Genomic DNA, 14,424 nt, shown 5'->3' on the forward strand with positions numbered 1-14,424 from the left:
CTAAAGTCAAATAAAACATGTCATTGGGTGCAAAATGAGATTAAAGATGGTGGATGGTGGAGATAGTGTGGCCTGTTTGCCGAAATGGAATTGCTTTAAATTTATTTTTATTCTACTGATAGAACATTTTCAAATGAGCCATGCCTTTATTTAGTCTGTTACTCTTATGGCTTGTGGGTCCTGCAAAGCTCAGTGTTTGGCCCAATTTTCTTCTGTTTGCATCTGGCACCTCTTGGCCGTATCATAGAAGGCATTTCAATACTTCATTTTGTCTCTGTTGTGTTGATCACACTGGTATGTTACATTTAATTCTAAAAGTCTTCATGGACTGCACTGCTGCCTTGCCATTATCAAAGCTTGACTGCATGTTTTTTTGTCCCTGCAAAATAATTTTGATAAAATTGAAGTTATCATGTTCCATCTTAGATAAAAGCCAGCTATCAAGAGAAATCTAACAGTTGTTTTGGTTACCTTAACTAGACAGCATATTATAGTCATGTTAACTCTTGTTATTTACAAATCAAAAGCCAATATGTATTCTTAAAGCACAAATGATCCAGTCTGCTTCTTCCTCTTGCCTTACCATTATTTTGATCATTATTTACTTGTCTCAATGATGCTGCTGTTGATGCAGCATGCAGAAGCAACATGTATGACAAAAACTGAAGACCACATCCCATGCTGACTCCATTCCATTGACTTGCAGTATATTTTTCATCTTTCAGCACCAAATTTGTTCTAATGTGGTTGCTCTGGTTATGAAAAGTGCATTAGAAATAAAAGTGGTTCAACTGGATGCTTATTGTCAGGATATTTGGACTTCCTTTGCTTCGTTTTGACCACTGTTTATTGTAGCTGTCCCACCTTGGTGAAAGTACAGGAGGAGCCCTCAGTGTATCTGATGGGAAGTAAAGTTAGTGACCTGAGTTTGGAATTAAAGAAACTCAGTTCCACAAAAGTGATCACAGGCATGTGCTTAATATTGGGATCATGTTCTTTGACCAGATGAGACTAAGATAAATTTGTTTGGCTCACGTGTGGTTCAACATTTGCCGTGAAACTGGTCAGGACTACTGCAATGAATGCATAATCCTGACAGCAAAGCATGGAGATGGGAGTGTGATGATAGGGGCTGCATTAGAGCAAAATGTGTTTGGACTGTTTATAGATGGCAACAGGAATGCCTGTGGATAGAACAAAATACTGGCTGTCAACAGAACTCCCAGTCTGCCAGAGCTTGAGGAAGAGGAATATTCTAGCATAGCGATGAAAAGCAGCAAAAATCACACACGTATTTCTTGTGTGATCTTGCTTGTTTCCAGTTTTATTTGTCCTGAAAATCAACGTTGACTGCTTCACACACTGCTGGCTCTCTGCTAGCTGCAGATGCTTCTTTAACCTCTGTGCTCTCATCTCTGTTCTGCTCCTACCTGCCTCCAGGATACCCAGACCACATGGTGTTCTCTGAGTTCCGCAGGCGTTTTGATGTCCTGGCACCTCATCTGACCAAGAAGCATGGCCGCCACTATCTTGTGACAGATGAGAAGAGGGTGAGTTTCTGGCAGGGTTAGTGATAATTTGAGTGCTGATGTGAACAGTTGGACAGTGACCGCTGACATGAAAGAGAATGTTTTTTTTTATTCCAAAATATTTTTGTTTTCACAAGGAAATATGAGTACATTTGTATAAATCAATGGCTCACAAGGTCTTCTTAAACAGGAAACGATTTTAAACTGGATTAATTGATGACGAGCACAGAAAGAAGATGAATGAACCAGTTTAAGCAGACTAGTCCAGGCATCTTCTGTTATGATGACCCCCAAGTCCTCTTCCTAGGCTCTTTTGAATGTGTTTACAGAAGGGCTTTTCAGTTCTAACACGATGTTATATAGCTTAGAAATGAGGCCTTTGGAAGGCTTTAATGACAGGATTTTATTGAGTGTTGCTGCTTGTGGAGAATTTTGGGATTCAGGTAACTGTGACACAAGAAAATGTCTCATCTGAAGAAAATGAAAGAAATCAGATTTTAAAAGTCAGACTTTTTCCTTCAGTTCTGAGAAAGATAATATGGTGCCTTCTTTGAGTAAATGTTTGAAACGGGTGATACCCTCCTGATGCCATCTCTGAAAACCTGCATCCATGATGGAAGGCTTAAAAAATGGTTCAAAATAGGGCTCCAGGTAGAGAAACTGATCAGGCCAAACTGCTTCCTCAATTGTCCCCAGATTTTCAAAGAGTGTTTAACCGCAGGTTTGTCGAATGCACTAACAGAAGGTAAAGGTAAGGCAGAGCCAATACAAGCTAGAGGGGAAGGATTCTTTGAGGAAAGCTCCAAAGCAACCCATTCAGGAAGTTCAGACTGCTCATAATAGAAGGACCAATAAACTAGACATCTCAAGTGGGCTGCCCACTAATAAAAACGGAAATTTGGCAAGGTGAGACCCCCGGTAGATTTAGACTTTTGAAGATGAGTTTTGCTTAAGCGTGGATGCTTGCCTCTCCATAAATAGGAGGATATGATTGAGTCCAGCTGTTGGAAAAAGGTTTGCAGAATAAAGATTGGCAATGTTTGAAAAAGATACAAGAATTTAGGGAGAATAACCATTTTAACAGAGTTCACTTGGCCCACCAAAGACACTGATAAGGGCGACCGCTGTGATGTCAGTTGCTTGGTCTGGTTTAGAGGGACAGACAGGTTTTCTTTGAACAAATCTTTGTACTTCTTCGCAAATGTAATTCCAAGATATGAGAACTTACTATGCTCGACCTTAAAATTAAAGTCAGAATATTCCAAAGCTTTTGCTTTTTCATTTATTGGGTAAAGCTAACTCTTGCTGACATTGAGTTTATAACCAGAGAGAGTGCCAAATTGGTTTAGCAATGTTAATGCAGTAGGAAGTGATTCAGATGGGTTAGAAACATAAAGTAGAAGGTCATCCGCATATAGCGAGACCCTATGCTCCACGCCTCCCCTCCAAATACCAGACAGACCACTGGAAGTACAAAGTGCTATAGCAAGAGGTTCCAAGGCTGAATTGAAGAGCATCGGGCTCAGGGGGCAACCTTGATGGATCCCTCGGTGCAAACTGAAAGGCCTTGACCATTGAGAATTGGTGCAGATCATGGCAGTGGGGTGTGAGTAGAGCAATTTAATCCACAAGCAGAAGGAAGATCCAAAACCAAACTTGTTCAGCACAGTCAATAGGTATGGCCATTCAATACGGTCAAATGCTTTCTCAGCGTCGATTGAGACGACACATTCCGGGCTATCCTCCCGAGTGTTGTAAAAAATGTCAAAGAGGCGTCTGATGTTAAAATATGATTGTCTATTTCTAATGAAACCAGTTTGATCTTTTGATATAATGGAAGGAAGAAGGTTTTCCAGTCTGTGAGCCAGCAGTTTTGACAGGATCTTTGCATCTGTGTTCAGAAGGGAAATGGGTCTGTATTGTAGGAGACACTACGTAAGATGATTTAATTATCTGCACTCGTTATAGGGGCGCCACCTCGCTTTAATTGCAAGGAAAAATTAATTAATTTACGCAGGATCACAATCAGATTCCTGTAGAAATTCAGTTGATCAGTCTCATATCTTTAAGGCTAGAATCCTCGGTTAAATTGACCCAAGTTCTCACAATGAAACGCACAAGACTGTAAATTGGTCTAAAATGAAAACATTTATTTACTATTCTATTGAATACGCCAGCGAAATCCTATATACAGTGACCTGTGATGTGTGTGTGCATGCGTGACTACGGGTGTGTGTGTGTGTGTGTGTGTGTGTGTGTGTGTGTGTGTGTGTGTGTGTGTGTGTGTGTGTGTGCGTGTGCGTGTGCGTGTGTGTGTGTGTGTGTGTGTGTGTCTGTGGAATGTGTGTGCGTGTGTGTGTGTGCGTGTGTATGAGGAGATTTACTTCTGCATATTAAAATTAATATTATGGTGAGGAGAAGCCAGATAGGTAACCTGACTAGGTAAACGGTAATTTGGACTAAGAACGGTTCGTAAAAGAATAAACGGATTAAATTAATTAATTAATCAAGTGGTTAGTACATCACCCCAGAAACTCAGAATCATTGCAGTTCAGCTGGTACCTTACTGTAGTGAACCGTCATATGCTGGGACGCAGAAGTAGCCGGATAGATGACTCCTCACAGTGCACCGGGATGGCCTTGCTTCCCAGATGATGTGTGTCATGGTGGCGACGATGGCCGTCCTGCATGTGTGATCGATTCAGTTGAAGGAGATCTGATCCAGCAGATTTCCAGTGTGGTCAGCTGAATGGAGCCGGGTTCGGGTTAATGCCACTTGATTTAATAATGATGGCTCTCATGCTTTAGCCAAGAAAAAGGAACGGATGTTGAAAGTGATCAAAATTAAGAAAAATGAGAACTGGTTCCTAATCAGTTCTTGGAATTAAAACGAATAAAATTCTGCGCTGAGCGTGAGCAAATATGTCCAACTTAATGTTACAAAAATTAAGAGATAAATAGTTAACACTTTGAAACGAAGAAACTTCAGAAGATAGGAAAAAAACGCACTTTAGATGAGAAAATAATGGGAGACCCTGTGCAGCATCTCAGAGACAGAGGCGGAATGGAAGAGAGTGGACAGGGCGCTGTCCGGCCTTTTAAAGGTCGGAGGTCTAGGAGGCGTGCCTATAGGCGGAGGAAGGAATTTTCGACGCAAATTCTGCCTAGCAACAGGTCTCCCTTTGGGTCACAGAGAAGAGGGGCAGAGAGGAGAGATGGTTCAAAATGGATTAAAAATATGTGATATTAAAACGAGTAAACGATCTGTCTATCTCTCACCGTAATCCATCAAGCAAAAGTGACCACATATTCCTGATTATACAGGCTAACACATGTGTGTAAAATTATGTGAATTATTAAATTCATAACTATATGTTTATGTTTTGGATATATTAAAAATATATGTCACAGTGAAGATATGATAACATGTCATACATCTGGTAACGAGTAAATACAATTTTCACCTTTCAACCTGAATAGAAAATAAATTCAGAGGTTAATAATGGAATTCATTCCAAAATCCTGTGGAAGAAATTATTAAACAGGTATTTTAATATCTAGACTTCTGTAAGAAGTAGACTTGTCAAATTTGGATATGTCACAGACAAAGGACTTTCAGTAACGTTGGTAATTATGAAAACACACAATACATATCAGAAATATGAATTTTGAAGATGTTCTTTGTTTCAGTCCAAGAGAGTGTCTCTCTGTGTCATTCTGCAGCAGAGTCATAAAGTTTTATGACCCCGGGAGGCAGGCAGAGATGTCTCTTGAGAGGGAGCATTCCTGAGAGAGGAGGGGGTTTTAGCAGGAAAGTTCATTAAACAAAACATTCATAGCATAAAAGTGAAAGTCATTATCTTTCAAAAAGGTCCTTCCAGGTGTTTTAATGTTCAGCAGGGAGGTCCATCCTTCTGTGAATGAAAACACACAGAAATACATGTGTATCGCCATGTCTCCAGTAATGGGGGTTGGTTAGTCTGGAGAGGAGAGCTTATCTGAGTTTCATCTGGAATTCCAAAGGCTTAGGCTGGATTCCTACAGTATGATGCACAACTGGTTGGGTCTTTGTTTTTCTTTGCAATTAGAGTAATGCATGTCTCAGTTAAGGATTGTGGAGACTGGTTCAATTTGCAGGATTCTGAAAAAAATGGAGCACAGCAGTGGCGAAAGAGTTTGAGAGAATTTCTTAAAGAATTCTGATAGGAAGCTGTCGGGGCCGGGACACTTGTTAGATTGCATTGAAGTTACGGCCTTAGCAATTTCAGAAGGGGAGATTGGCTCCTCCAAGCCTTTAGCAGAATGTGTAGAAAGCTTGGGAAAATTAAGGTTATCAAGAAAATCACCAATTGTCTTGGACGTTGCACTGGACTCTGAAGTATAGAGCTGTGTATAATATTCTTTGAAGGCCATGTTAATTTTTAAGGGATCAGTTGTAGTCTTACCATTACCCAGTTGTATTCTCAAAATAGCCTGCTTTGACCTGGAACCCTTCAGCTGATTGGCTAGTAGTTTGTCAGGCTTATCCCCATATGTATAGAATCTGGTTTTATTCCTTAAGAGCAACAGTTCAGCACAGTATGTGGTGAGTAAGTCAAATCTCGTCTTCAACTCGACTCTCTTTTTGTATATATCAGATGATTTATTCTGGGCATACTGTTTATCTAATTGTCCTATTTGATGGATTAGGTAATTTTGTTCCTGAACTGATTTACGTTTCATATGGACAGTAAAAGCAATGATCTGCCCACAGAGGTAAGCTTTGAGTGTCTGTTAGAGAATGTTCTCTGTCCAGCATATTGGATCACTGCATTAAGGCTTAAAGCTGCTGCAGGCAGAAATCTGAAAAACAAAAAAACAACCAACAACAACAAATTGGCAGAAGTTGAACATATAAGGTCTCCTCTTGCAGCTTTTCTCTCCTTGTCCTTCTGTGGGTCAGAAGGAGGACTTTGAACTGGATGCATCGTAGGACAGATATCCATTGCACCCTAAAACATTACACCCCCATAGCCTGTTCTCACTCCTGATTTTGTTGCCATTTATATCATCTCATCTGACTGGTCAAAAGCCCTGTTATTTGTTAAAATCTCCCATAATGGGATAGATATTCTAAAGCCTGAAAATCAAGTCAAGGGAAGGAGCAGAATTGTTTCCTAGCAGATCACTTGAATTACAACATGCTGAATATTAGTGTGGAATCTATGCCCAGTGATGCCAAAACCTACTGTGTACCTTAGCTCCGTTTTTATTTTACAGGGTTTTTAACATCTGCAAATCCATGAAAAGCTTGAAAACAACGTGTTAGTCTGTGGTGTCAGCCCTAAACCCTCTGGTTTCTGTTGAAAACAACTTGTCAATGAAGTCTTCAACAAACAACTGAAACACACGAAAACAGTGCACTTACTGGGAACTATTTTAAGTGGATGTTGGATCCGTGTTGGATTCTTTCGGGAGTTCAGAAGCAGTAAGATGGTGTATTTGGGACTGGATAAAAACACACTGAAGTCTGTGTGTATTAATAGGAATGAAGGAAGGTGTCATTCACTGTCACCATATGCCTCACTGATGAGTTTTTGCCCTGCAGTAGAGCTCTGTGTCTCTCCAAAGAGGAAGGCTTCAGTCCTACACATTTCTTTGTAAGGAAAATTCAGTGTTTGATTTAGTGTGTGAGATTTTTTTTTATTTATATAAAACTAATTGATGAAATTATTTTGATGAAATGTCATGCTTTATGCCTGGATTTATCAGAAGTGAGTAGCTCAAAGACTATCGTAAAGTTGAAAATACAAAGATTTATCTTCTTGGTACAATAAAAAAGAAAACACACCTTTCAAACCTTGCATGCCAGCAGGTTTTCGGGTTCAGAGGGTTAAGCACCTGGCTGAGATTTCTTTGGGGGTTTGATGCAATACCTTGAAAAACATTGATATTCAATATAATTTCTGATTCCATTGGAAATACATTGTATCAACACTGAGGCCTACAATTTGGATTAAAGTTAAAATATAACAAGGTTATAACATTAAGAGTGGGGTTAATTTTTATATTAAAGAAAACTGTGTGATACATTTCCAAGTCACACTCCAGCTATTTACTTTATTCACCACAACTGGTTGCCATAGTGTGCTTTAAATTGATCCTTCTTTTTCTTTTAAGTCTTCAGACTTTATGAAAGTGCATTATTAAGTCACTAGAGTAAAAAAATCCTAGACGAAAACATGGTGGAATGTTAAGAGTAAAGTCTAGAGATTCAGTAGCTTTCTTCTTGCCCTCCACATTCTAATCTCCCGGTGTGAACAGGATCCCTTTATTCCTCTTCTCCTCCCGGCTCTCTCCTCTCCACCGTCCTCTTCCTGCTCCAAGAGCACTCTTGTGTGTAATTAATTATGATTGCGTGGGCTGGCAGCATACGGCTACTGTACTGATTAATTACCGGCGGTAGGAAGAGCTCTTTCTTTCCTCCTTTTCTCCCTCTCCCCTCCCATTCCCTCATCTCTTTCCTCTTTTTTCGTGTCTCATTATCTTTCCATTTCTTTTGTATAGGAGGCAGAACAGTTTAGGAACATCCCTGAGCATATGATTAATGTCTTCACTGCATTCTGTTCAGCCAGTGTATAGCAGTTTTGCACAAAGCAGTGATTTGCCTTTCTGAGTGGGAGGTAGGGCTGGAGGAAAAACATCTCTCCATTCAGGCCTTCTGTACCTGATATGCTAAGGTTTATCTAAAATGTCTAAAATGCTTAAAAAGATATTTCTGAGTCTAAAAAAGTTAAAACAGATCTAGTTAGCTGAATACCTCTTTTTTTGTGCATGTCAGTTAAGTATGGAAAGGAGAAGATTTAACTGGATTAATTAAGCTGATGGATGAAATAAGCGCTAGTTCTTGTACCACACTTCAGCAAACTGGCAGTAAAGTGACTCACAAAGTTCATTGGACATGAGCTGAGAAAAGACAACCCACTCAGAAAGCAGTAACGCTGCCCAGTCTTCTGGGGAGTTGAGAACGAACAACGGAAAAGAAAGAAAGCAAAGAAGATGGATGAAAGGAGGTGGTGTGAAGGATAAAGAGAGCATTGAATTAAAGGAATAATATGAACGATTGCTGTTCAGAGAAAAAAAAAGCAACAGAAAGAGTTTGACTGAACATGTTTTCCCCAAACCATAAACCCTATTTTTCTGCAGCTGCAGCCCAGTTCTGTCAGTTTTTGTTGATACGGCATGCTGTAGCCATGTTATTAGTAGCCAGATGCTGGGCCTTCAAACAGCTTTTCAGACCGAACAGACAAACAGCAGAAAGGAAATCTATCACATTATCCAATGTTCAGTGGCCAGTCCCGTAAACCTAACATTTAAAGTTTGTATATATTGAGGCCAATTCATGCATATGCATCTCCGTGTCAGCTGAGGTACTCATGATTTTGTCATCTACCTAAATCAGAGAGTATTGAGTCCATGCAGGATCCCTCTGTGGACATGGGTGTGCATGCTTCCAGACTTTAGAGTTTCTTTAATTTGCTTTCCATTGACAGTGCCCAAACACAACGAGAAGGTCAGAGTTCAACAGTAATCCTGGGCTTTGTCTGCTCACTGTGCTCAACGCCTCTTAGGACTGAATGCTGACACTGTGCTACAGTCCAGTCTGTAACCGGTTGCTATATCCTAAAAAAGGGAAAAGAGAAAGAAAACTCAACTGCTGAATTTAAAGCATTTTCCTTGTGTCAGAACTATTCAGAAGTCTGTCTCTCCCACAGGGATTTAAATTGTGTACTTATGCACAAATAATTCACCAAAAAAATCCATGTGCATGATATGGACGTGATATAGAACAGTGGTCAGTGGTGTAGTTTCTCTTTTTTGCTTCTTTTCTAGTACAGCCTGCAAAATGTATCACATTTACAAACACATTTGCTTTTATCACAAATAACCACAGGGCCAAAACTGTAGAATTATACGCTACCTTAAATGTCCTGTTGTCTTTCCACTAGAAAAACCCCTATCACAAGCCTTACATTTTAAGCCAGACTCCTAGCAGCTCTCTCAGAATAGCCAAACAGGGCCTATTTCAAGAGAAGTAAAAATGTGTCTTTTTTCTCTTTCAAGTCCAGTTTTAGCAAAAATGATAAATGTCTGACTCACACTATCAGTTATTAAGATTGCTAACTGTCAGTCTAAGTATCTGCCTTCAGAAACCTCAGAGTTGTTTCCCTAGCAGCCAGGTAGACTTCAGTTTGGCTTCTAAAGGTTCAGTTGACAAGACAGATGAAACCTGACTGAAAAGGGACCTGAGGAGCTCTATCTGACTTGTTTTTGTTTTAAAGTCCCTCATGGCAGATCAGGAAAGGTGTGTGATTGTGTTAGCTTATGCCAGAGGGTATTTGGTGTTTGTTGCTATGGCACCAAGCTAGCATCACTTGGGTAGGCCATGTCATCACGCAGAGATAAGGCCCTGAACAAACTGGGCTGTTTTTGTTTGTCTGACTCCTGGCTGCTTTCTGTGCTGTTTTTTTTAGGCAGTGGAGGAGTTGCTGGAGTCCTTGGAGCTGGAGAAGAGCACCTACCACATGGGGCTGAGCAGGGTGAGTGAAGTCACATGCATGCACATCTCTCATCGTTTTATATACGAAAGAACTGTCAACTTTATTCGATAATGGTGTTTATTTTAACATATTTTAAGGAGACATTTCCCAGTTTGTTGTACTTCTATGCTTTTAGTTCTATGTTGATGCTGTTTGCTGCTGTTGCAAACCCAACCCACCTCCACAGTGCTAATTTATGTCATACTTTCAATGCTGCTGCTCTGAGCTCCTTTTAATATAAATCCTGATGACTTTTACTCTTGTAACTTCTACTCTACATTACTGCCTTTGCATTCGATGTGAAAATAGTGTTTACAACAGCACTTCCTGCACAGATCAGACTTTCTCCAGCAGGTGCATCATATGATCATATGATCACATGATCTCACGCTGTGACTTGTGCAATTGAAAAGATAATTAGGAAACATGTTCCATTTTCCTTGCCTACGTTTCTAGAAAAAGGTATGGGGAGCATTGAGAAGTCACTGTTGTATTGGTCATGTTTCATTCCACTGCAGTGACAAGTCTTCACACTTCAATTCTCACCTTCACAAGTCCTGGTGTGTTTTGTTTTTTTAATCAGGAGCTGATCTTTGCAACTCTCTGTCTGTGACCCTTGCCAGACAGCCAGACGTGGACAGAGTCTTTGAGATAAAAAAAAACAACTAATCACAAGAAAAAACACAGGCAGATAGTTTTGTTAATTAGATCTGTGAATGTCTGTGGAATAAAAAACACTGAGTGCCTTAAGCTGTCAATTAGAGAAGTTTCTTGGCAAATATTGCAGCGAGTTTAACCTTGCCTTAGAGTCGGTACGTGGCAGTCAGTCTGCTTGTTTTTCCAAGTTCAGATAAAGTTTCAGTTTGGAACTTTTTGCTCTGTGCTACTCATACTGCTAATATTATTAATGCCTCTTGTTTCATATTATGTTTACTGACTGCCCACACACAAATTTGCTGAAGAAGTTAAAGCTGGTTCTGATAGAAAGGTGTTAGGATACACAGTGCATCACAGTTGGTTGCGTATGGGGCTGCATAGCCGCAGACCAGCCAGAGTGTCCATGTTGATGCCTGTGCACCGCTGAAAGGACCAACAATGACAGCAGCACTCAAGCAGCACAGATTCCACCAGTTTGTTCAGAGCTGCATATCCTCACATGCTTCAAAAAGCTTCTTGTCATGTCAGGAATGTTTGGCCTTCTCAGTCTTCATGTGCCTCTTGAATGTTGTGTGAGGTGGAGGTCCAGTGTTTTGACAGGTATTTTTTCCAAAGCTTTTTGGGATTGACTTGGGTCATTATCCTGCTACAGTATGAATCTTATTCACAAAGATGCAAACCACAGAGTAGGGCATGTCGCTGAAGAAGAGAGTGCTACCTTCCTTTGGGGAATAAGATACACTGCTTGAGTAGTGAAACAATTTTCCGCCTCGTTATATCTTTCAGGAAGGGGCAGCCAATTAAAAAGCAAAAAGCACAATAGTGTTGATGGAGATATCTTGTACTTTACATGCTGTTGTTATCTGAAGTCAGGCAGGAAGGCAAGCAGATTTTTAGTTTCACCAGGGCCTTCACTGCTTGGCCATTGGATCGTCTCGTTGTCAACCATGCAGAGGTGTGAAAGCTAGCAGTAAGCTGAGTGCAACTCAACTGAATGCCTGTGAAGTGCAATCTTATAAATGGGTTAGCTTGAATTCCAATATATACAATTCACGGTGACGAGTGTAGAAGTGAAAAAACAGATAGGCTATTTCTGCAATTCCACTGAGGTCAGGTATCAAACATCAGCAGTTAAAACCATCACACAGATGTGAAATCTGTTGCAAAACAGTGAATAGTCACTGGGACAATTTAATTTCATTTCATATGGCAGAACTTCACAGCATGTGCCATCTCTTAGCACGTCACATAGTAAGGTGAAGACTTAAAGGTTTTAAACAGAGAAACCTCATAACCTATAAAGAAATCCTAAGTTCCTCTGGATTCATTTTCAGCAAGTAGTTGGCCACAGTTGGAAGGAACAGAAACTTCCTCTTTACCTGGAAGGACAAAAAATAAAAACTTCTGACAGAACCAGTCACCCTGTCTCTCCTGGTTGGGGTGAGAGTGGAAAAGAGGGTGTGGGGAATTGATTGGGTGGTCTTCTTACTGTAAATGCTAAATTTTTCTTTGTCCTATCACCCGGCCTTACTGAAGAGCTTTTTCTTTTGTTATTCTTGTTTGCTCAAGCAGCACTAACAGGACATCCTGCATGAATCAGCGAACATGCCATGGAATAAAAGCATAGAAGTGAACACCCTGTTTGTAATCTGCTTTATATTTAGTACTAATCTCTCAAGCTCAAGGGAACAAAATACTAATTTTATATCCGAGTTTTGTTTTCATTCTAATTCAGTATCAAAGTGTCACCCATGACACATGAGGTGGGGGCTTTGCAGGTGTGTGTATGTTCTCTAGTCTGGTTAATGACCAAGCTCTCATTGCCAAATCGTCTTTGCTGTTTCCTGCCAGCTTGTTTGTGGCTCTCTGCCTGGTATCACTAAACCATCCCTACCCTGACAAATGGGTCTCTGAGGAGCACAGCAGTTCATGTTAATCAGATGTGTTTTCTTTCTCCAAGGCGAGTTTGACATCAACTGCCCACAACCGGAGCACTGGAGCAAAATGTATTTATGGTTGCATCCATGTGGTGGGAGGGAACAAAAAAAAGTTCAGCCGTTGATAACTTAGTCATTCCTAATCACTATTTTAACCACAACAGAAAGCGTATGTGTTGTTTAAAGTGTTCAAATACAAGTGCAAGCATGAAGACTGAGTTCGCTAACGGATAATAAAATGTTTTTTTTAATATGCACCTAAATTTAAACAAGATGTCCCGTTTTGTACAAGCTGCTTGTTTAAAATTAAATAGCAAAAAGTCAGGATCTTTAAAGTTTAACTGTGTAGATATGACAAGCTGCAAAGAATACAAGCCATATAAATACAAATAAAACAAATGAAAACTGTCTAAATAAGGCAAGGGCATCCTTCTTTAATATTCTGGTGTGCTGACCAGTCCTGAACAAGACATTATTTCTCTTTTGTGGCAGTAAACATAACATATGAGAACAGGACTACTGTGCTGTAGTCAACATGCTGGTCATTAAGCCGTAGTAACAGTATTGTAGCATCAGGACTACAACTCTCTACTGAAACGCCACCTCAACAACAGGATGAACTCTCTTAGTACCACAACACAAGTATCAAAACAGTGAATCTCCCAAGTGACTGCAGAAGCACTGCAGGACTCTGAGGCACAGATAGTCAGACAGTAGCTGCTTGTAACAGGTTCTCTCTAACCTCAGGATGAACATGTTACTATCCATATTTACGCTGAATGATGGTCACTCAGTGTCCCCTGTATCCCTTTGCATACAAGGCCATACAGGAGCATTGTTGTTTACTCTGTAGATATATTTCTGTGTTCATGCCAACCCATTGAAACTTTATCATTTCACCACATGTGCCCCACATATTGTGTATTAATGAAGTAAAATCATTTGTAAACTTCTGTAGTTGATATCAACATGCCTCTTGTTAAATGTATGTGAAGTCAGTGTTCTAGTAAAATTTGAGGTGAGCTAACTGTACAGTCATAACACTGCCTTTTGTATTTTTGTATACTTAGCATCACCTTAAATATTATCTAGTATCCCCTCCTGTTTTTCTTGTGCAAGGGCTGGAGCCTGTCCGAACTTACCCATTTACAAATACTGGCAATTTAGGGTTTCCAGGTAATCGAACCTTCGTGTCTTAGAACAGTGGGAGAAAGGAGACTCACAAAGGCAGCCTCCAGACAGAGAGGCCCAAACTGAACCATGGATTCAGAACAATTGCTGTGGGCCAACTGTGCTGATAACTATATGGTAGACCTGAGAACCTTTTCAATTTGCTAGGACTGTAAATAGGATAAGTTGTTAAGTAGAGTAACTATGAGCCTGGGACCTGGGATGCTCACAATCTGCATAAATATTCATTGCTTAATGTTGTATAGTGGTGAACTCACAAGGTCTGCAAGACATCAAAACAGCAGGCTTAAATTGTGGCCATACTTCACCCTTTGCTTAACCAATTTTTAAAATTATAGTCAGGTAGAAACAGTCACATCCTCAGAAGGACAAAACGTCACTCTGGCCCTATTTAACGAATCCACTTCCACAAAGAGCTGGCAGCTAATTCAGGGTGCAGAAACACAGTGCTGTCTCTTCTCAGACACAAATTATCATGAAGGAGTTACAGACATTATGGTTTAGGCTTTTACAGGGGGCCCCATGTCAGTC

General features: G+C 40.2%; 1 protein-coding gene across 7 annotated transcripts in view; it reads left to right on the forward strand.

Moving 5' to 3' along the window:
* Positions 1-14,424, forward strand: part of LOC110968371 (unconventional myosin-XVIIIa-like) — a 247,258-nt gene that overhangs the window by 121,061 nt on the left and 111,773 nt on the right. For all 7 annotated transcript variants that reach the window (XM_051958139.1, XM_051958138.1, XM_051958140.1 and 4 more), the window contains 2 exons: positions 1,441-1,550; positions 10,043-10,108. In XM_051958139.1, the coding sequence (XP_051814099.1) occupies positions 1,441-1,550; positions 10,043-10,108 (176 nt within the window). The remainder of the gene's footprint in view (positions 1-1,440; positions 1,551-10,042; positions 10,109-14,424) is intronic.

The sequence above is a fragment of the Acanthochromis polyacanthus genome, chromosome 13 (assembly GCF_021347895.1).
Source record: "Acanthochromis polyacanthus isolate Apoly-LR-REF ecotype Palm Island chromosome 13, KAUST_Apoly_ChrSc, whole genome shotgun sequence".
Lineage (NCBI taxonomy): Eukaryota > Metazoa > Chordata > Actinopteri > Pomacentridae > Acanthochromis > Acanthochromis polyacanthus.